The following is a 24,109-nucleotide window of genomic DNA, read 5'->3' as shown; positions in this document are numbered from 1 at the left end:
TCCATAAAAGGAATCCAAGCTGAGCCCATTTAGCCTGTATAGAACGTCTTTAACTTACCGAGGTAATGAGATGGTACTCATGGTTTTGAGTTACACTATAAAATTTTAAATTATACTTTTCTAAAAATGTACATATTTAAATTATATCTCAAGCTTCAATGCTGGATGAAGAAAACAAACCCTCACCTGATAAGGTATAAGGGAAAATACCCAGAGGGAGACTTAGATGAAATGTATACTATATGGACTTTTCATCTGCCTTCATCCATTTACCGTGAAGATTGAACTATAAAATAAAAACTCAGGAATAGAATAATTCTACATAAAACCTGGAAGATATCCTGATACAAACCATGCATATAAGAATGGTGTTTTAAGAAGGAGAGAAAGGAATAAAAGAATACTTTGATGGATGTAGCTCAATTTAGTTATGGATAAAATACATGCCTGGTGATTCATGTAGATATGTTTATTTCTGATGTATTTATGTCTTAATTGATCAAGCCTTGAGTTCAGTGGTGTGTGTATGTGAGTGTGCGTGTGTGTGTGTGTGCGCGCGCGCGCACGCGCACGCACGTGTTCTGGAGCTTGAACTCAGACCTTAGGCCTCCCACTCTCTCTTGGCTTTTTCACTCACAGCTGGCACTCTGTCATTTGAGCCAGGCCTCTAGCCCATCTATAGTACTGGTTATTTGGAGATAGAGTCTCTAAGGACTTTTCTGCCTAGACTGGCTTCCAACTGGGATCCTCAGATCTCAGCCTCCTGAGTAAATAGAATTACAGGATGAGACACCGGTGTCCAGCCATCATTTATTTCTTTGTTTGTTCGGGTGCTATCTTTTGAGGGGTAGAGTATACTTTCACAAGATCTATGGCAGCTCAAGTGTTTGGAGATAAAAGACATGGATCTAGATTTCAATGAAGTCATATAAGAAATGGAAACAATACAAAACTAAGTACTGGGGATATAGCTTTGTGGCAAAATGTATGCTTGCATGCTCAAGGCCCTGGATTCAATCCCTAGCACTACAATAAACAAATAAATAAATACATGTCACAAGAATGCAGCAGACAAGGGATGACTATGATAAAGTAAAAAGAAACACTCTCCTTGTCCTGCATGCTCTTGAAGGAGCAAGCTGGAGTTGTGTAGGACTCTCAAGCACCATGTGTGCCTGTTCAGAAGCCTTCTCTTTTCTAACCATCTCTCTTCTCAACCCACTATGTCCCCAAGTCATTTGCCAGGCCCCAGCTAAGAGTAGGGACAGCAAGGGAAGAAGCAAAGATCTCAGCCAATAATAATACAGATTCGCCTCTGGTAATAATTGAAAACCTTGCGATTGTGCTTGTTTTATTTGCTCCAGACATGGACTCATTTATTTTTCATAACACTCCTGTGATTGTCCCCATTGTACAGAGGAGGAAGCTAAAATGAGGAAGGCAGAAAGTGCAAATCCACATGGTTCCTCTCAAGGCTTGTCCAGAGGATTTGGGGCTAAGTGGTTTTCAAATTCCCTTCTATGCACACAAATCTAAGCTTCTCCAGCTCCTACCATGGTGCCTATTCCAGTGAGCAAGCTCAGTAAGTACTTGTCATATAAAAGAATGTTTCATGCCCATCTGTATTAGAATCCTTTGCAACAAATTGGGTCCATCAACAAAATAAAAATCCCAATTCAGTTGGCTTTCAAATGCCCTATATTTTGTCTTGAAGCAGCCCAGAAAGGAGTTTAGACTACTGAGGAAAAAAGACATGTCAACAAGACTTCATCTTTACTATTTTAAAGATCAACCATCTTTATAAATGTAGCAAACGAGACCCATATGTACTAAATTTCTTAACTGTTCATAAACTGCAAAGCATCTTTAGCCTATCAGAAAGTCTGACAGAGAAACACACACACACACACACACACACACACACACACACACACACACACACACACACACACACACCCCAAACAACAGAAGAAGCACAGGGAGGAAATTAAGTGAGACAACATCACCTCAGAAACAGGAAGGAAAACCCCACACATCCACAGCCACTCACACAGTAAGGGTGCGGTTTCTGTGCTCAGAAGAACTTGCAGTTGCTTTCAGAAGAGAAAGACAAGCATAATGATGCAGTAAGACTATCTGTCACCTCCCATTCTCACTGCCCAGAGAGACAGCCAAAAAACCAGGAACACGAGATGGTCCATCCACTGTGGTTCTGCCTTTTGGTGAGTTGCAGCCACTTGTTGTGGCCTGGGGTGAGGGCAAAGTCTCTCTCAGACTTACTTCCTAGTTGGGTCAGACATCTAGAGATGTCCCCACCATTAACACTACCTCTTAACTGGGGCTAGAAGGGTTCAACATGTGCTGAAGTAGGATAGAGAAACTCTAGCTCTCCTTTGGAGAAACTGGTTCAAATGGAACTTAATGAAAACTCCCCATAACTTCCACTGTTAAATCATCTGGTGTAGGTGCTTCTGGCGTGGATTAAATGCTCCACCCTCTTCCTGCTTCCCTCCCAGCCTGTAGGAGTTAAGCTTTTCCTTCACTTAAACTATTTCAGTACCTCAAGATGTGGGTTACAGTCTTTCACACCCAAGTATTTTTCTATCTCTGGGTCAGATTCCTTGTTGGTGGGAGCCCGGGGGAGCTCAAAACTGGTGACTTTGTGTGCATGTTCCCAGCTCTACAAAGAATCTGGTATTGCCCGATGCTGGTGGCTCCCAAAGATCACCGTAGCTACTCAGGAGGCTGAGATTTGAGGATCATGGTCTGAAGCCACGCCGGGAAAGAAAGTCTGTGAGACTCGCCAGCAATGGCTCTGCGGCTCAAGTAGTGAGTGCTAGCCTTGAGCCAAAGAAGCTCAGGGATAGAGCCCAGGTACAGAGTTCAAGCCCTGGGACAGGCAAAAAATTAAAAAAAAAAAGAACCTAGCATTAGCACCACCTCTAAGGGACTGGGGACAAATTGTACTGTTCTGCCTGACCATGCCAGGCTACATCCTAACTGCTCCATCTTGACTTTTCTCAATGTGTATTTATTCATTTAATGTATTGATTCATTTAATTACCTTCTTTCCACAATGAGTTTGGCATAAATCCTTTTCCTTGATGAAATTACTTCCAACAGAGAGTGCATAATTTGAGGGACTGACAAGACCTGTCCCTGTGCTACAGGGACAATGAAAATAGGTGCTCTAGTCTTTTTTCACTCCTTCTTTGATCATCCCCTCACCCCCGCCACCCCCCACAGAAGTGGATTTTCCATCCATAACTGAGAATGAGGACCAATTGTCCTTGACAGAACTCTGGGACCCAGCCAAATGGGGCTCCTCCTTGCTCCTATTTCCTTAGTTATTTTCAAGAACACTACCATCTGAAGGTGAAAAGTGATCTGTGGGAAGGGAAGAATATTAAACCAGTCCTATCATTTCTCATTAATGAGTTAATTTATTTAACAGCTATCTAGGGAGTACGCATCTGGAAGCAGTCACTTTGTAAGTCAAAAACTACAAAAAGGGAACAAAACCAGCCATTGCCTTGTCCCCTCCCTGCTTGCACTTGGTTCAAGATAGAGACAGACATTAATCAATTAATACGGGGAAGGAAAAATTCCTGACTGGACTATGAATTAAATAGACTTGAGAAAGATTACTCAAGGAGAAGTTAATTACACAGATACATAAAATTCTGCGACTCAAAGACATCGCTGCCTGATTGAAGTTTATATACCAGCCTGAACTGCAGAAAGAGCCTTCCCTTTTAGTTGATTTTATAGTACAGATTTACATGAGGAGGGTGCCTTCTCCATGGGTTAAAGTTACTATTGCTTCAGCCTTCCTCCTCTTCGCGGGGAGAGGGAGACACCCTTACAAATGGAGGTAGAATATAAATGAGGAAGGAGGAGGCAGTTTAGAATAATAGAATTTCAAGTCATGTTAATATTTAGAGGGAGAGGAGAATGAACTCCCCCATAAATCTAGGTAATTTCTTTAAAAGTTAAACGCTGCACTAACATATGCCCCATACATTTCAGTCTTATTCTTTGTAGGTATGTATTTATATCTGGGCTTCACACCTGCAGATTCACCCACCTTGGATCAAAAATATTAGTGGAAACTCTAGATGCAATGGTATGCACTTATCTGTCCAGCTATTGGGAGGCTGAGACAGGAGGATTGCTTGAGCCTAAGAATTCAAGACTATCCTTAAAAGAGAGAGAGAGAGAAAGAAAGAAAAGAAGGAGGAAAGTGAGGGAAGGAGGGAGATGGGGAAGAAGAGACAAAGGGATAGAGGGAGGAAGGAAGGAATGCAGGGAGAGAGACATTTCAGGGAAAATTGTTTCCATGATGAATATATATATATATATATTTTCTTGACTTTGTCTTCTAAACAGCACAGTATATAACAACTCACAGAGCATTTGCATTGAATTTACTGTTAAAGTCATCTGGTGATGATTTAAAGTATACAGGAGGATGTTCAAAGGCTTTATGAAAATGTATACCACTCTATATAAGGGACTTGAGTACTTTCAGACTTGGGTTATGGCACAAATCTCCCATGCATACCAAGGGACACCTGTATATGCAAAAGAATTAAAAACATAGATTCAAGTACATGTACACTTATCTGCATAGCAACACTGCTCACAATAGCCAAAGCGTATAAACAGCTTAAATGCTAGGAACAGAGGAATGGATCAACAAATGATGGAATATCCATATAATGAAGCAGCCTTCAGCCATCAAAAGGAGTGAAGGGGTGATACACATTATTACATGCATAAACCTAGAAAGCAAGTAGAGTAAGCAAAAGGATCCTGTCCCAGAAGGTGATATGATCCCATTGATATGAACTCTCTAAAACAGAAAGCAGATTGGTAGCTACCAGGGGCTGGGAACAGGGCACAATGGGGAGCAACTAGTAAGAATTTTCCTTTTTTGAGGGAGATAACAATGCTCAATAGGAAATGTACTCATTGCCTTACTCATGTCACTGTAACCCCTCTGTACAGTAGCTTTACAAAAATAAATAAATGAAAGCAGATAGCCACAAAAAAATGCTTCTGAAGAAGATAGAGGTGATGGTTGTATAGCACTGTAAACATACTGCTTGTCACTGAATTGCTCTTTTTTAAATGGCTACTTTTATATTAAATGAATTGCATCTCAGTATTTTTTTAAATGAGCATGCTGGAGGTGGGTGTAGTCCCAGCTATGTGGGAGGGGGACAGGAAAGGATGGCAGTTTGCAGCCAACTCTGGCAAAACAAACCACAAAAACCTACCTGGAAAATAAACTAAAGCCAAAAAAAAAAAAAGACTTGGGGTGTGGCTCAAGTGCTCCAGTACTTGCCTAGTAAGTGCAAGGCACTGAGTTCAAATCATAGAAACAAAACAAAAAAGAGAGGAAGACAGGAAAGAAGGAAGGAAGGAAGGAGGGAGGGAGGGAGGGAGGAAGAAGTAAAAGATTAGGAAAGAGTAACCAGGAGATGTGACTTTGTCAAATAATGACCCTCATTGCTCCTTGTCCTGTTTATGTAAATAAGGGAAACCACCCCCACTGACAGATGATGGTAAAGTTATGAGATTTGATCATCTGTGCTGTCAGCATCTTGCAGAGAAGGGGCGTGTGGAAGCAGTCCTGCCCTGCCTACGTCTTCTTCCCTCCAGGTCTTCTTCAGGCCGGGCAGGGCCAAGTGTGGTTAGTGAAGAGGCAATTAAAGATGCTCCGGATGAACCCCCAGTGCCCTTAGTCATGAAGGGAGTAGCTGTGAGGCCTATGCATCACCTTGTCCAAAGCGTCCACATGGGAGCAATCTCCATGTTGATATAGCTTCCTTTACTTCTGAACCCCCATCTCCAACAATGTTTCTTGAAACCATTTCTTAAGCTACATGCCCTCAAATCCTGTGTCAGAATCTTTGTGGGGGGGGGGGAGCCAAGCTGAGATGAATGATCTTGAAGTACATTTAAACAAACCCTAGACTGTGTGTGTGTGTGTGTGTGTGTGTGGTGTGTGTGTGTGTGCATGAACACACTTGTTAAAGCTCATTACTCCTAGGGCCATGGTGAGCAAGGCAAATTAAACCAAGTGCCATCAAGTAAATCTTGTCAAATCTCTTGATCTACTCTGGAGATGCAGTGCAAACAGGGAAAAGGGAGCTTGCTTGTGTCACACACCCAGCACACGGTTCACTGTAGAGAAGAAGCACCCTTTTGAATAACAATAAGAAGCACATTAAACACATAGAGCGGCCATGCTGTCCTTTATTACTGGGTTTTCTATGTTTTGGTCTGACTGGCACCATGGTAGGCTGTTGTGCTATAATGTATGATGTCATGACAGCTATGATGTCACTAGGAATAGGAAATGTCAGTTCCATTTTCATCTTAGAGAACCACCATTGTATACGTGACCTGCTGCTGAAACATTATAGCGCATGCGACTTCCCTGCTTCTCCAGCATTAATGGCCTTTAGAATCTATATTTTGATATCCCTGCTCTTTCTTCAATGGCTCAGGGAGGGTCTACTCCTCCCCTCTGATATCAGCCTAAAGAGGTAAAAGTTAGGCCTGGCCAGCTCATGCTGTCTGAAGGAATTAAGGTTTTTATCTTATGCACTTTTTCTAGTGCATAAACCCTTGGTGAAGCAATCTATGTGAATACTTCATTTGGAGAATGGTCAGCCTCCAGACCAGCACATGGGTCTCCACCAGTGTGACTCCCTCTGTTCCATCCTAAGAAGTACCAGACATCCTCTAGTGTTCACCTATGTCTTTTCTTACAGCCCAAATCTGAGTAGCTTCCCGTCATCTAACTGGAGTGTCAGTGAACCTCTAGCAACCTTTTCAACTCATTTCCATTCCCTTGGAATTCCCCACCCACAACCTCACTCATAGTGAGTGGAAATCTTTAGAGGAAGTGAAACTATTGAGGACCAGTATCACCCTGGGAAGCCTGGGGGAGCCAGCCCTCTCAACACAAGTACCTCTTCCTCATGCAGGTGTTTACAGCTCAGAAGAAATGAATGCTGCCAGGTGTAGTAGCTCACATCTGTAATGCCAGCTACTTGGGAGGGGGTGATAGGAAGATCAAAGTCAAAGGCCAGTCCCTGGGCAAAAAAGCATGAGATCCTATCTGGAAAATAACTAAAGCAAAAAGGGTTAAAGGTATGGTTTAAGTGGTATAGCACCTATCTAGTAAATGCAAGGCCCTGAGTTCAAACACCGGTACTGCCAAAAAAGAAAGAAAGAAAGAAAGAAATTTATTGCTGAGGAAATAATGGAGCTTGTTCTCCCAACCCATGTAGAAAAGTGAACAGCAAGAGCTGATTCCAGGTGCTAGATCATTGGTCTGTTCTTTTATCTGTAGGGTCTTGGCAAGAGAGAGGATTCTGGTCAATAATGTAACTGATTGGCTCATTCGGAAATGCTATGATTGTAGGATTGTTTTGTGAAAACAGTGACATGGCTAGGCAGTGTTTGATTGTGTTGTTTGTCTGTCACTTTTCTACTGTGTTTTGGGCTTCTTGTCTGTAGAAAGGAAAGGCAGCAGAAATGAAGGCAGTAGCTCCTGTTCAGAGCCGAGAATCAGTTTTCATAAAACGAGTGTTCCTGTGCCAGCTTGCTGTTAACTAATCCACATGACCACAGGCATCAGACTGTAGTAAAAGAACACTAGCCTTTATCAGAATATGTGAGTGTCATAAGCTACAGGTCATCACATCTATTGTTAGTAAGTGGTTTGTAGTAAGTATCTCTCAAAGCTTCATGGGTTTAAGGCAGCCACACTGCCCTTGAGAGGTAGCAGGCCTTTAGGAAGTGAGGCCTACTGAAAAGGAAGTTAGGCCACTGTAGATGCCCTTCAAGGGGATATTGGGACCCCAAGTACTTCTTCCTCTTGTTTCTTGCCCTTGAGGTGAGTGATTTTGCTCTGTCCCCGGCTCCTTCTATGAGGTGTTCTTCAACGCAGGGCTCAAGCCAGTGGATGAACTAATCCTAGACTGTAATGGTGAAACATTCTTTCATTCTTGCAAGTTCATCCTGTTGGTATTGTAGACTAGCACAAAATTTTAGTACCACAGGCAGGCATACTGTGTAGTGTGAAATACTGGTGTACTTCAGAGTGGAATTTTACATAGGATGTATAATTATACATCCAATATACATATATATATATATATATGCCTCCAATATATAACCTCTCTTCTCAAGAAGACAGTGTATGTTTCCAAAACAAAGAATACATTTAAAAAGTATATTGATATATTGCTAAGTAAAATAGGCAACATTAAAAAGGCTACATCCTTTATGATCCCAAATATATGACATTCTAGAAAAAGCAAAACTGCATGAACATTCAAAGCTCAGCAGTGGTCAATAGCTAGGGTGGGGGAGGGATGGTACTACTATCATGGTGGACACATCCATACACATCTATTCAACCCTAAGTCTGTAGCCTAGTGTAAAGAGGAGCCTTGGGGTGCCAGCTGCGTGCCAATGTAGGGTCCCTTCATTGGCAACAAACATTTTATCAGCTGTGCCTGGCCCGTAGGAGGTACATGGGAAATCTTTGTACCTTCCCATCAATTTTGCAATGAGCCTTAAAAAAAAGTTCTAAAGAAACAAAGTCTTTTGTTAAAGAAAGAGCTAAATGGCCTCTTCTCAGGTCCTTCAAAAGACTCCAAGCATGCCTAATCAGGACTTTAGCACTTTTAGTATCTATTACCTGGAAGGACCTTCTGGGGATGCCTGTATGCTCGCTTCCCTTCCTCTTGGAACCTTACTGTTGTAAGCTCTCCTTCCCATGTTATGGCCATGTCTCCACCCCACATACTCTCCTATATGTCTAAACTTCATACCAACTGACACAGTAACTGTCTGTAAATTGGCTGTGGCCTCTTTCCTCCCTTGGACCATGAGCTTTGTGGTAACTAGACTCTGTTTTGTTCCTCCCTATATGTCTGGTATGCTCATCAAATCCATCAAATGAATGGATGGGTGGATGGATGGATGGGCACACGAATGAGTGTTAGGCACTGGAGCTATGAAGCAGGGGTGAAGGTTCCCTGCTCAGAAGAGGACAGCCAGTTGGTGGTGAGGGAAGGAAGGATGGTTATACCTTGGGGAGCTTGCAAGGCCATCCTTCTGGCTAGAATGCAGTCTAGGGGTGAGGAGGGGTGCAGCCTGGACCTGAGGGCAGAGGCCTGGAGTAGCTTTGAGAGGTAGGCAACTCCCTCCCTCCTGCCCCATACATGATACAACCAAGACAGACTTATCCTCAGGAAAGCAAGCTTGGCTCTGCTCCCGTGTTAGAGTAACAACCTGATAGAAACAGAGTTCTACTGGACATAGTAGAGCAAAGAATATTTTTGGCCTAAGCACTTTTCAGAGAAAATATTACTGGCTGCTGCTTTTAGCCATAGGAAAACTGTGATAATATTTCATACAGTCTCACTTTAAGCTGGCCTGGGATTCAGGGACTGGTCTTGTGGGCTCCTGTGAGGACAATTTAGTGGGAAAATGTGTCTATATGCTCAATTGTGTGGCAGAGAGAAAAAGGATCCTTTGTATTATTTAACATTTCCGACAATACTCCCTGAGGACTCAGAGAAGGTTTGTTATCTTTTTTTTTTCATTTTTTATCAGTCATGGGGCCTGAACTCAGGGCCTGGGCACTGTACCTGAGCTCAAGGCTAATGCTCTACCACTTTGAGCCACAGCTCCTCTTCCTGTTTTCTGGTGGTTAATTGGAGATAAGGTCTCGTGGAGCTTCCTGCCCAGACTGGCTTCAAACCACGATCCTCCGAATTCAGCCTCCAGAATAGCTAGAATAACAGGCATGAGCCAATGGTGTCCGGCTAGTTTGCTATCTTTTATGTTGTGTTTTCTCCCTGCTGAGTAATTCCTTTCATAACAACATAGGAGAAAAACTTGAGCTAACGTTCCCCATTGGAATTTAACCTAGCCCAGGTTTCTCTCTTTTAGGGCTGTGTGAAACAGTTGTGTAGAATATGAAGATGTCAACAGAATCTGAATGTCTACATAGAGACACTAATAAGAAGTATATTTTGACAATCCACACTGGGATATTATGTTACTGTTTAAAAAAAAAAAAGGAATGAAGAAGACCACTACACCAAGATAGAGAAAGTTGTATTCCAAACAAAGGCAATTAAGATATACCATGTCGGCCCAAGTTGTTTTTTTTTTTCCTTTTGGTAAAAAAAGACATGCATAATTTCCAACTATCTTCTAATGAAATAAAAATGTAGAGCAATACAGTCAGTAAAATATTTAACTTTCAAAGGTGTTTTATCTCTTGAGCTAAGATTATCACAAAAGGAAAGATAACTCTCCATAGTGGACATTGTCTGTCTTCGGATATTTTCAAATGAGTTTATGTTGCTTTTTGATTAGCTTGCTCAGGTATATGTCTTTTAACACCACACCGTTTTGTGTGTGTATGAGGTGTGTACTTCTGTACATTTGCTAATGTGTGGTAGATTCAGCAGTGGGTGGGGGAATAGGGAATGCATATTTAGGATAATCTCAAGGGAAAATAAATAATATTTCCCTCTTCACAAAGCTTATCTCCCAATTCGCTTTTGCTTTGGCTTGTTTGCTTCTCTAGTCCACTTTAAAACAAACGATTGCCAAAACTAAACAGAAAAGTGGAAAGATTTCCTAGGAAATGTGGAAAGGAGTTAGCATGCCTACAGTCTTTCCCTGCAATATGGAAAGCATCACAAAGCAATTAGGAACAACAAAAATGGAAGGTAGAGGTGTGGTCATGGGAGCTCAGGAAATGGCAGATCCAAGTAAGCTGGAAAAACTAGCAGAGTGATTAGAAAGTGGCTGTGGATCAGCTGCCTGGGTTCAAATCCCGGCCCTGGATTCAGATTCCCCCCTTATGTTCTGAGCATCTGTACTTTTGCATCTACACAAGGGAGACCTACCTCCCTGGGTAGATTTGAAGGTTTTATGAGTCCATTGACATTTCTGATTTCATAGACAGTCAATAGACACAAAGCAGCCTGCCTGTATCTGGCACATTAAGCACCCAGCTCATGTTGCCTGGTAGGAGGAGGAGGAAGATAAGGAATAAGCCTTCATCATAGAAGAGGAAGAGCTATCTTTGCCAGAAAATGGATGGGACTGGATGACATTGTGTGAAAGCAAGGTCAGCCACACATAAAGAGACAAGATAAGTATTACATATTTTCTCTCATATGGGAAATCTAAATCTAAACAAGTCAAAACAAACAAAAATGAGGATATGAATGTAAAAAAGGGATTCTGGGAAGAAGATTAAAAAAAGTCGGAGATGAGTGGAGGGTGATAGGGACAGGTAATATGATCAAAGTACCATATATATAAGTATATGTATGTGTGTGTACATGAAAACAGAATGAAACATTTTTAATAACAAAAAGGAGTGATAAGAAAGAGTAATTGAAGGGGCTGGGAAGGTGGCTCAGTGGTAGAGCGCTTGCCTTGCATGCATGAGGCCCTGAGTTTGATTCCTCAGCACCACATAACCAAAAAGAAAAAAGCCAGAAGTGGCGCTGTGGCTCAAGTGGTAGAGCGCTAGCCTTGAGCTGAAGGGCTGAGGGACAGCGCCCAGGCCCAGAGTTCAGGCCCCATGACTGGACCCCCCCCAAAAAAAAAAGAGAGTAATTGAAGAGTCCGTATTATATAGTTATATGATCATGAATAGCTCTAATAAAAATCATAATTTTTAAAATACTTTAAAAGGGGTAAGGAAGCTAAAGAGTAAAGATTTGACAAGAAAATGAAATCCTAGATGAGAAGAGGATAGAAAAGCAAAATGAAACTAGACACTTGGCTTCTGCAATAAACTCAACCATCCTGTGCAATTCAGCTTGACCACAATAAAGTCACAGTGACATTTTGTTACCTAGGTGATAAACCAGAGCAAATGGCACAGGTATTAGCATCAAGAGGAGGATGTTTATAGTCAGCTTTTGTTCTCATCTAGACCAACCAGCATATCAGCCTTTGGTCACCAAATATCTACTGATTTCCTCCAGTGTGCTGAGGAGTGCTGGGACCAAGACAGGAATAGTCCTCACCCACTGAACTCCTCTCAAGTGCCTTTAAAGCTAGAAAAACATTGTCGTATTGGCTCCTGCTTTTCTGCCCTAATGAGGAATCATGGGAATAAATATAGTTGATAGATTCAATTATGGTCATTCTATTTCGTAATTAAATAAAGCCTCATTGCTTTGTCTCTTAAGTTTAAACCCTTTGTCTTTCTATTTGGGTTTCTGCACATCCTTTATCTTCATCTCTTTCTCTTCACTTGGAAACACTGATTAGAGACCAAGGGAAGGGAGAAGAACTAAATGTCAGACTGTCCACAGTACATTCCAGCAGACCCTTGGGGATTGAACTGCTTGACCTCGACAAATACTTAGTCTTTCTTGCCCATAAAAATAAGTGTGAACAGAGTTCTTGGGACTCTGAGGCTTTTGCTTACTACGCCAGACAACACCTTGAAGCCCTGTGAGAGCCAAGGCCCAGCCTTGTTCACTCCTAAGAGTTTACACAAGAAGGCCAGAATCTCATCACTCTGCAGGATTTTATTTGTAAGGAGGAGCTAGACAGAAGGTGCTAAAACAGCTAGTAGCTAAATTGAGGAAATGATTGTGGTTCAGAAGAATATCATTCATGTGGAGAATCACTGACAGAGAGTCTCCAAGAGTTAAAACTCAGACAGAAACCATTACAAAAACTTCTGCTGAAAATCAAGGTCCTTCTAAGAGAAGCTGAGAGACTTGCGAATTGCAGCTGACTGTAAACCTAATGCCAGTCTGCTGCATTTATGAAGAAAGGACCAGAAGTTCAAAAGATGGCTGGGAGTGGAGGGGATCTCTCAACAAATAGACATGAAGCCAGCAGGTATGACCGGTCCTTCAGAATGGCAACAATTTAGGAGTGAACTGAGTCAGACAGAGAGAGTCAGACTTGCTCTCTCCAAGATTCTTACCAACACTATAAAGAATATTAAAACATATTTGTGCTGCTAAAGTTTTCAAAAGTTTAATTATTTAATAGCTTTAACAGGTACTCAGTTCTACCCTGCCTACATTTCAAACATTTCCTTGGTGAGGATGATCACAATACAAAGGAATGTTATTCTTATGCAACTCTCAGTAAGGGTCTGTCTATCATTTTCTAATCCCCAGAACTAAACCATTGGCTTCTTCCAGTGGCTTCTGACCTAAATCTTAATAGAAGTCCACTGCATGTTTAGACCACTGGGTGTGATTTTAGCCAGACAAATTAAGGAGGAAAGATTATGGTTATAGTGGAGGCTGATATTTTTGACCAATCAGGCAGTAAGTTCATTATAGTGTCTTTCTATTTGTAAGTTAGTTTTATTGGGCTCTCCACTTTGGGTAGCCCTTCTTTCTTAAGGTTCCCTATCAGTGAAAATTGGATTCTATTTTGTGTTTGATTTTTCTTTTCAACCCTGGTGCTAGCAAGCATCATCATTAGGTGAAAATATTAATCAACGTTGAAATATTAATTTATGACTCAGCATATTCACCCTTAGCATATCATTTAATTTTTGCCATGGTCCCAGGGGGTATTTATTCTATCCCTTACTCTAGAGACAATAAAATCAAAGAGATTGATGTGGAATAGATGAAGTAACATAGGTACACGTACATTCAGGCACTGATCAAATGACAGGTCAAACTCAGGTCCTTGGGCTAAGGACTCTTTCCAATGACGCATGAGTACTTGAATGGGTACTGGCACCATTCATGCCTTTGAGGATGAAGACACTGGCTTTCCTCAGAGTCAAATGCATTTCATTTCAAGACAGAAGGGCTTTGTTTTTCTCGACACCCCTCACACATTGTCATAAAGGTACTGACAAGCCAAGGATTATCCAGTAGATGTGTGAAGTGACTCTTTAGAGCCTTTAGCTCTTCTCCCTAAATCCGACTTCCTTTCTGTTTTAGACCTTATTTAGATGGAGGCTTCTTCTCAAGCACCTAATAAACCACAGGTTCCTTTCAATTTTGTTTTATTAAAACTAGAATGTAAGCCGGTTGCTAGTGGCTCACACCTCTAATCTCACAAAGGAGGCCAAGATCTGGAGAATCATGATTCAAAGCCATCCTAGGTTAAAAAGTCCATGAGACACCATCTCTAATTAACCAGCAAAAAAATAAAAGCAGGGATGGAAGTGTGGCTCAAGTGGTAGTGTTCTAGCTTACCAAGCTCAAGTCATGAAGTTGAAATGCCAGTTCTGTCAAGGAAGAAAAAAATAGCAGAATTTGCTTTCAATGACTGTAACTCCAAGCCATAATTCTCCTGCAATTTCCATTTTAATTTCATAGAGTGAATAAGGAAGTTTACTTGTCTAATGAAGGGAATTTTTTAAAAAGTAGATGCAGCCAGTGAGGTTTTGAATCAGGGATATCTTTCATTCTCCCCATTTCCCTCTAATTCAACTACACAGAGGCTCTGGGCTTTAGCCAGCTCACCTCTAAGTAGAATATCTTCATCTACTCGGTTATGACTTATATAACAAAGGAGAAGCTGCCTTTATTCTTTGAAAGTAGTTCAAGAATAGGCCTATGGAATGCTAGAATCACTTGGTTTCTTCCATGGGGAAAGAAAAACAGGTTGTTTCTGTTTTATCTAGAAGGCTAGAAGGTGTGTGTGACTGAGAAATACTAATTTCCGCAAGCAGAGTTTTAACAGAGTGTCAATTCTGATGCAAAGCAATGTGTTCTCAGTAGGGAGATGAATAATAGAAGATGTGGCCTCTGTAGTGAGAGGAGCTCCTTATAAACTGCTCTTTCCATCTCCTACTTCTGCCCCAGTTATTTCTAAATGCCCAGCCTGCTGTACTTGTCATGATCACCTACAATGTCTAGTGGGCTCGCCAAGGTAGAAACCAGCAGGCCAAGAAAGAGAAAATGTAGAAGTTCCCTTTGTCTTACATATAAAAGGTACCATAACAGGCAGAATTGTAAAATGTGAATCGGTAAGGAATAGGGAGAATCCCATACCATTGTTTTCACTTTTCTCTAAGATATCACAAAGTCTGAAGGACATTTGCTTGTTACTCTGGAAAATGCTACATGGATTCTCTGTTAGTAGGTGGGAGGATTTGGGGCTACGCATAAGGATATAATAATAGGGGAGAGAGCACCTACCATATTTTGAACAAACACACCTCCGTTGATTCACAACCACCCAGTGCAGGAGGAGGTCAGATTGCCTTAATTGTAGAATCTCCATGCAAGGTTAGAAAGAAGTTTTGGCTGCAGAACCATTCCTTATAAGTTCAAATTCTGCTTGTGCCAAAGACCTGCTATACAGCCTTGTGGTAACTTCTTAACCTTTCTATGAATCACCTTTAAAATGAAGATAATAACAGTGCCAAATGCCCCCATGGGGAAGGAATTCCTAAGTGTACATCTATCTGGTCCGGTGAGTCAGTGGGGGGACCCACAGGAGTCAGCATGAAGTCACACCCACAGTGAAGTTCTGTTACAAGTCAAACTTCACAAAGGGAAAAGCACATGGAGGAGACCAGGCCTGAACCACTAAGAGTCCTATCCCAGGGTAGGACTTGAGGCTCTTTCAGCAAGGGCCTATGACCGGGATGTAATGGTGTCTACCAGGAGAGCTCACTGGAAATTCACTGTCTGGGCTTGATTGGGGCTGTTCCCTTAGGCAGCCCCATACTAGCACAAAGCACAGTGTCGGACTCTCAGAAGGAAAGCAGGTGTTCAATGAAAACCACATTGTTTGCACACACACAATGAAGACATGGGACATTCTAGCGCTAGAATAGAAGGAACTCTCTAGCCATGCTCTAGCCTTGCAAGCCGACCTTTCTGAGGACAGCAGTCAGGCCTGCCATTAACTCTTTCTATGCACTTCCTCCTTAGATTGTTGTCATAGTAGATGCAGTAATATATATCCATTGTTTGGTTCTAACTTTGTTCCACACTTAGGAAAGCCTAAAAGGGTTTTACCCATTCTTATTAAGTGGAAACAGAAATACAGAGATTTAGAATGACTACAGAACCAAATATGGCCAACTAGATTCTGAACTTCCATCTGTCTGACCCCCCTCCACAAAAAAAATCCATGATCTATTCATTTGTGTTTTAGCACAAATAAAATATTCTTCTGCAAATCACAACTGGACGATGGGGATGGTGGATATTTGTTTCTCAGGTTACCAATTGGTGGGGCCTTTAAATGTGTAACTGTTGAACTCCAGCTTCTTGAAGCTATGTGCAAGATCACACTATAATGAAGAATGCTCATTGTTTAAACCTATTCTTAGAATATATTCATTGCCTACTACTTTAATGCCCCCCATGGGAGCATTTTAGACTTTGGACTATCTTTCTCTCCCACTCAGGAGAGGATGCTTTCTTGACAACTATTATTTTTCAAAGCATGTGTCCAAAAACCCCTAAGAATTTCTTTTTGTAAGATCTAGGGAGTAAATCTTTACAGGATGTTTGAAAGAATTCAACTATGTGTCATTTTTAGGCTTAAAATTTTTTTATGACAAAGAACTTCCCTCTGCCCACTGATTTACATGGAAATCAGTCAATCAGTCTCTTTTCCATCATGGAGTTACATTTTCTGATCTTTCACCAGGTTTTCAGGGCTTCAGTTCTATCAGCAGGCAGCCAAAATGCCCAATGGCTAGCTGTAAATATGCCCTAGAAAAATGTGGTGCCAGTCAATTCACTTAGGCTACAGCAATCTGCACTGGAATTAACTCACTAACGATAGCCACTGAGAACAATCTTAGTTAAAATGGCGGAAGAGCATAAAAGACTTCTTTGTATTTTCAGTCAAAAAAAATTTAAAGCACATGGTCTATAGAGATTGTCATGAATTATAATGAAAGAGTATTAGAGCCATAGTTTATTTCAATATTACCATTTTTAGTTGCTATGCAACTGTCTGTTCATTCCAATAAATGAAGATTTCCCAAACCTCTTAGTCATTTCCACCCCCATAGAATTTATACATGTGAATGTCCAATAATGTTCTCTGTTGCATTAACACCAAACTGGTAGTGATTTCTACTTACTAAAGAGGTTTATCTTTGAGTTTGGTGGTTGATGACGTATCCTAAGTGAGTAGGTGGCTGTTTCCTGGATGACTGAAGTCAGCCCACTGCCAGATCATGACACTTACACAAATCGCTTTGTCTAGTGAGAAAAGGAAACAAGTGTAATGAGCTATGAAAGAATCATGTGGCTAGAGTTATTTAATGTCGTAGTTTGTTTCTAATCTCCTAGAGATTAGACCCAGTAAATCTGCCTTTCTCGTTCTCTCTGGCTTACAAGTGTGACTTGGGCCTCTCTCAAATTTTGTATTCTCTAGGTTTTATAGGCGTAGTGTTAAATCTCTTCTTGCAACACCTCTCCCCCATCACCATAGTCTCTCACATATACAACCACATACATTTTTTAAAAACAGAACAAAAAATGTATAGGACAAGAGGCAATTATTAAGAGTGGCATAAAGGTCATTTTCCCTCCCACCTCCAAACATGCCAGTTGCCACCAAAGAGTGACTTGACCTTCCAAATGGCTTCTAAAGAGAAAAATTTTCCAAATATTCCTTTGTACTTATTATCTAACACGATATTTTCTCATCACATGCTCAGAAGTGTTTTCAGAAACAAGAATATTTTAACACAGCAGCAGCAAAAAGATCCTAAAACTTTTTTCTTTTGTCAGTAGTGGAGCTTGAATTCAGGGCTTGGGCACTGTTCCTGAACTCTTTTGCTCAAGGCTAGCACTCTACCACTTTGAACCACAGCACCACTTCTGGGTTTCTGGTGGTTAATTAGAGATAAGAGTCTCACAGACTTTCCTGCCTGGACAGCTTTGAACCACAATCCTCAGATTTTATCCTCCTAAATAGTTAGGATTACAGGACAGAGCCACCAGCATCTGACTGATTCTGGAATTTAATAGAGTATACACATCCACGCTTTCCAGTCTAGTTTGCACTAGATGATAGGTTTGCAGGACAGCATCTCTGCTACTTAGGATACAAGGTGTTTGGCTTTTGTTAGGCAATAGTCCAGCAACTGCTCCTAAATTGTTGAAATGTCACTTTCAGAGGAAAGACCCACATTGCTTTCTGGGTAAAGAGGCAGAAAAGGCTGTTTTTGCTCATTGCCACAGATTTCAGGTAGGCAGACTTTATAGAAGGGATCATTTAGGAATGGGCAAAGGTTCTTAGCAGAATCAAATTCACTGTCCAGGGAGGAGTTAGGAAGGCCTTCTGTTTCCTGCCTGATTAGCATGTATTTTGTTTTCTCTTGCAAACAGTCTGTGTCACCATCACAGAAGCAGGATCTAAAATAGAGGGAATCGCTTTAAACATTTTGTTAGTGTTCTCTGGGTTTATTTTCCGGATGCTGTTTCTTATTTCAAGTAGTTACATAAAAGTCACCAAGCCACTTAAACGCCATTTGAACATTCTTCCAGAACTTGGACTGAGCACTCTGTATTTAGTGGCTAATAATGGCCAGTGGTTTCTCTTCCTTTCTAACTTTATTTGGGGTGTGTCTGGCCTTGAGGTCTGGGCTGTGGCCATGAGCAGTTCTCTGTAGTCCAAGAAACATTTCTTGTATTAATGAAGAGGTGGGAAGCGAGTGCCAAGCTGCCTCCAGCTGTTCCAGCCCTGACAGAGAACAAAAGCCAGCTAAGGGATGCCAGGATGCTTGAGCAGAAATTGGAGTGGTCATTTCAGGCTTCCAGAAGGGTGACAACAAGTTTGTCCACAGGGGCAGTGGGGAGTGGGAGGAAGAATTATCATAGGCAAAATAGGTTTGCATAATATCCCAGCAAATGGCTATAAAAATTTAAATACAACAAACTAAAGAAAGCCAGAAAGGAACTGATGGGTGAAAAGTAAATCTGCTCAGCCTTAGAAAGTGAAAAATAAAGCAAAATGGAGTCTTTGAGAAGGTCCAGCAGTTTGGCTGGCAGCCCCGGGGAAAGAGGTCTGCTGTGGCTACATTGTGTTTAGCACAAAGTCCCAAAAGCAAAGGGCAGGAAATCCTGTTGTTTCCACCCATGTCCTCAAACAAGGTCCCACGAGACAGTTGTGTCTCAGCCAATTTCTGTCTTTCTCCTGTGCTAAAGAGGAAGGGAGGCGGGGCGGATAGGTCAACAGCATTCTACAGAAACCTGGCTGCAAACAAAATGAGAAATGTTATCTTGATGTGACCTAACAGGGTGTATATGGGCAAGGAAATATCACATTGTACCCTATAAATATGTACAACCATTCCTTGGCAATTAAAAAATTTTCAATATTAAATTACAAAGCCAATGAAACATTTATCTGCTCTTAGTTACCTATTGCTGATCTGGGGTTCAACCCAGAGTCTTCTTCGTGTTAGGCAAGTGGTCTGCCACTGAGCTACATTTCTCAGCCCTTATTCATTTATTCACCAGTAATTTACTGCTGAGTACTAGAAGAATACATATACTAGTTCTATACAGAGTACTGCAATAACGCATAGACGACTACTCTACTGAGTACTATTCTGAGTAAATGCTAATAAATATACTAGCACAATCCTGAGTACTTAGTACATATACAAGTACTATGCTACTACTGCACAGAGTATTTTACTAGTATATAAAAGGTGGGGAGAATGTTATAATCATGCCAAAGATTAAAGAAACCAGATACCATCTCTGAATTGGTTTTACGGTTTAAATTTTAGATAAGGGATGCATCTAAAGATAGCATTTTAGAAATGCAATTTTCTGAACCCACCTGTAACAGTCCTATTGTAACAGAAACCCTATAAGTAGGCTCCCAACCTGGACTTTAACAAGTGGAAAGCTTGTTAGCTCTCTTCTATGGAGAGTTCTTTTCAATGGAAAGTTTGGATGTGCTGGAACAAGATGTTTCAAACAATGGTGTGCCTTTCCATTTGTGAGGTGTGTGGAAAAGTAATGTATTATTAATGATAGTTAACATACCAACATTTGTGAATAATTTATATGCATGTCACCTGCAAAGATTTTTTTTCTTAAAAAAAAAATACAGATCCCTAACTGCACAGGAATTGGGTGGAGCCCAAATCTGCAGGTGTGATAGCCAGGATTGTACATGTTTTAAGCTCCCCAGGCGGCTCTTAGGATCAGCCAGGTGTGAGACCAGGGGTCGGTCTATAAGAGTCTTGTGCCTCTTAACAAAAGAAAGAAACCATGGATTTCTAGAGGGAGGTCCCTCGGAAAGCAGGGCCCCCAAACTGTTTAAACACAGGAAAGAAACCCCTCTGCTGCCAGAGAAGGGAAAGATACTCAGAGCCATTCTCCTCCTGCAGGGTGCCAGCTTGAAGCTCTTCTACACATGGTTTGAAAAACCACTGACGCTTTTCTTGACACATGCTTCCTACTTACTGAGGAAGAATCTGAGGCTCAGAAAAGTGAAATGACCTGACCAAGCATGTGACTGGCCATTCAGAATTCCTGGGACACAGGATGTTCTGTTTTTAAAACAGACAATACCCCAGACAACAACAGGAGGTAATCATTCTAGGTGGGGCCTAAATGAACCCCACAGTTTGCTTTTGGGGACCTAGGGACCATACTTTGTTGGCCATGTTACTGCATACAAATTTCAGATTACTATTGTTTTTTAAAATTTGTTTCAATTCCCAAACTCCAGGATTTAAAGGAGCAATAGCACCATCTTACTTTCAGGTCTCTGACTTTTCTACAGGTTTTATCTTGATCTTCAGGTCCAGGATGCTACCTACATACAAATTATATCTTTTCTCCAGCTTCTATGTACTTTTTTTCTGATATTTGCAATTGTACTTATCATATCAAGATCTGAGTATTACAACCTAACTTCCAATGGCTCAGGTAAACAAAAGGAGGATATATATATATATATATACACACACACACACACACACACACACACACACAAAGAGAGAGAGAGGCTCAGTATCATCAGGGCATGGTCTGCCCCTTCCTCAGATCATTAATAACTCTTTTTATGTGATATGGCTGCCAACAATCTAGCACACTCCGCCTGCTTAGCAGCTCAGTTAAGCTGGCTTTTTTCATTCCAAATAGCTTGGGTACAATTTCCTAGGGTCAACCTGTCACCCTAAGATTAAAATCAACCTAGTCAGAAAATTACATTTATGGGGGTGGTAACTTAGAATGGAGGAAATTGGGGAGAAAAGATTCAAGTAGTCTTAAAAATTTGTTTCAAAGTATTGAAAGAAAGCCAGCTCTGTTTATAGCTTGAAATCATAAAGAGGTTGGAAATTGCCTCATTAATCAGGAATTATAATAAAGGTTACCTTGTAAGAAAGCAATTAGGTACAATCCCAATGTCTGCACAGTTTGAATGAAAGGGTTTGTTATACAGAAGGTCAGCAGGGTTAACAGTGTTTCTAAACTTAATTGAGATCCACAGGTGAGCAATATCTATGCAGCCCAATCCAAAGGTTCAGAGGGTAAGGTGAACGAGAGCTGATTAAAATGGCCTCCTAACTCTATTTTAAGTTCCCAACCCAATACTACTCTATTTTGATTTTTGTCTTCCTTGACAAACCCTATTTGGGCTACTTTTCTACCATGTTCCCATCCTGAAACCAATTCCTGCTGCCAGGACAATGGAATGCCCTGATTGGCAAGCCCTTGGCCATGTGCCCATACCTATAAGCAGGACTGAGAATTAAGAGAAAGGTGAATCCTCCAAGAAAGTCAGACTATGGCTCCCAAAGCAAGAGAGGAACAGATGCTGGGTGAGAGAAAACAGCAGATACCCTGGTTATCTTAACTCGGTCTTAAGTAGAGCCTCAATCCAACTCAAGATAGCTGATCTTCCTGTAAACAGTGTGTGGCCTCATGTCTTTCTCCATTCCCAGCCAACTGAGATCTGAACCAGCGAGCTGTATGACTCCAAGGCCATTGTCAGGCCTAGTTGTTTTTGGGGGGTGGGGTGTTGGTCGTGGCACCTGAACTGTGGGCCTGGGTGCTATCCCTCAGCTCTTCAGCTCAAACCTTGTACTCTACCACTTAAGCCATATTACCACTTGCAGCTTTTTCTGCTTATGTGGTGCTGAGGAATGGAACCCAGGGCCTCATGCATGCAAGGCAAGCACTCTACCACTGAGCCACCTTCCCAGGCCAGGTCTAATTTTAAAGCATATGAAACAGTTAGCTGAAGCCCTCAGAAGTTACTCAAGCAATGAGACTCCCTCAATATAAGGATGGGCCTTTGAACAGCTCCCAGATATGGAGCTCCAGAAAGTTGGGGGCGGGTGACTCATGCTCCTTGTCTTTGGTTGGCTCTGGGATTTCCAGCTGGGTGTGTGACATGTGATCTGGTCTTTTCTTCAATGCATCCCACAGAAAAAGAATAAATAGCCCTAAAGCGCTTTCTTTCCCTTCCTGCCTTTCTTCCTGTAATTCATACACAGGCCAACTCTGCTTTGTTCAAACCACAGCATTCGTGTGTGCCCAGCAAGTTCTGACAGAGCTGCTTGCTTTATTCTTCTAGCCCTCTGTGAAGCCAGAAGTAAAGTTATACCTTGTGGCTAATTTTCAGTCCGTAAACCTTATCCCTTGTTAAAGCTGAAATCTTAGATTAAATCAGCATGAAACTACTGGCTCCTCTGAGACCCTTGAATTATGGGCCTGTGTTATTCTTCCCGCCCCAACATTCATTAAAGGCCTTTCCAACCTTTACAGGTTGCTTTCTCTTTTCCATTAGGAAGATGATGTTTTGAGTCTTTTGAAGCAGTTTTTTTTCTTCTCATAATTTGGTCCAATTCCGTCCAATTTTTTTATTTACCACTTCCCAGCCCCTTGATGCTGGAATTAAACCCAGGGTTCCCCATGCTAGGCAAATCCCTGAGCTGCACCAACTCCTACCTATTTTATTTCTTACATACTAACAAAACATATCCCTACTTTGGGCAACCAGCTTGTTTATTTTAAAGGTGGGCTTTAGAAGTATTTATTTCACACATAAATAAACCTCGCAGTCATGTGGACTTGCACAGTAGGATTATACTGGTAATTTCCTCCACTGCTGTGATGAAGGCCTCCCACTGTGGAGGCTGGAAGTCTGAGGCCAGCGCGTAAGCGGGTCTAAGCTCCCTCAGAAGCTTCTAGAGGAAGAACCTTTCTTCCTCTCCCACCTCCTGATGGTCTGAGGTGTTCCTTGGTTTGTGGCAGCACCTCCTCAAATTCTGCCTCCTTCTTCACATAGTAATCTTCCTCCTGTCTCTACACTGTGTTCTTTCCTATTCTTGTAAGGGACAATAATCGCATTGCATTGGAGAAGACCCTATGACCTCATCATCTTACCTTGCAGCATTTGCAAAGACCTGGAGTCCAAATAAAGCTATTTTCACAGGAATTGTAGGTTAGGACCTCCACATACCCTTTTGGTTGTAGGCAGTGGATACAGTTTACCCAATAATGCCTAGGAGAAAACAATAAATAAGAGAAAAGCAAGGGACAGAATAACAGTTCCTTGATCTTGGACAGCCAAAAGGGACATCCTAGTATTCTCAGATGACGTTTACCCAGAAAAATGTTGGACCCCCTACAGAAAGCATCTGGAATAGAAGGAAAAGGTGGAACAGGAAGGCTGTGGCTAATGAGGAAGGCAGCCCTCTGCAAGGCAAACAGGCTAGGACACGCACATGTGTCAAGCTCTTATGAGTGCTTTGCATGCCTTTATCACACCTCAAATAGCTACCAACTAATTGGTGCTATTCTCACTGAGAAAACAGAGCCTCTGAGTATGTAATTAGGCCAGTGCCATCCCACTGTAAATACAAAAGTAAGATAATCATCATGACTGTCATTGTTCATATTTTAATAGCTGTCACTTTTGTCATTCATATCTTAATAGCTGTCACTTCTTGTCTGTTCATTGTGTCAGGGATCAGAAAACAATACTCCAAAGGGAAGGTCTCAAAAGAAGCCTCAGAAGTGAAGACTCTGTCTGACCTCTTCCTGTCCGCCTCTCTTCTATTTTCCCTGAGGCAGGCCATAGACACTATAGTGCTTCTTCC

General features: G+C 41.5%; 1 protein-coding gene across 3 annotated transcripts in view; it reads left to right on the top strand.

The window, feature by feature from the left end:
• Positions 1 to 2,045: 2,045 nt before the first annotated feature.
• Nedd9 (neural precursor cell expressed, developmentally down-regulated 9) overlaps positions 2,046 to 24,109 on the top strand; it is a 160,447-nt gene continuing 138,383 nt past the window's right edge. For all 3 annotated transcript variants that reach the window (XM_013036500.1, XM_013036501.1, XM_013036502.1), the window contains exon 1: positions 2,046 to 2,222. In XM_013036500.1, the coding sequence (XP_012891954.1) occupies positions 2,193 to 2,222 (30 nt within the window). In that variant the 5' untranslated portion in view covers positions 2,046 to 2,192. The remainder of the gene's footprint in view (positions 2,223 to 24,109) is intronic.

Source organism: Dipodomys ordii, unplaced genomic scaffold, assembly GCF_000151885.1.
Source record: "Dipodomys ordii isolate 6190 unplaced genomic scaffold, Dord_2.0 Scaffold296, whole genome shotgun sequence".
Lineage (NCBI taxonomy): Eukaryota > Metazoa > Chordata > Mammalia > Rodentia > Heteromyidae > Dipodomys > Dipodomys ordii.
This window is presented reverse-complemented; position numbering and strand designations above follow the sequence as displayed.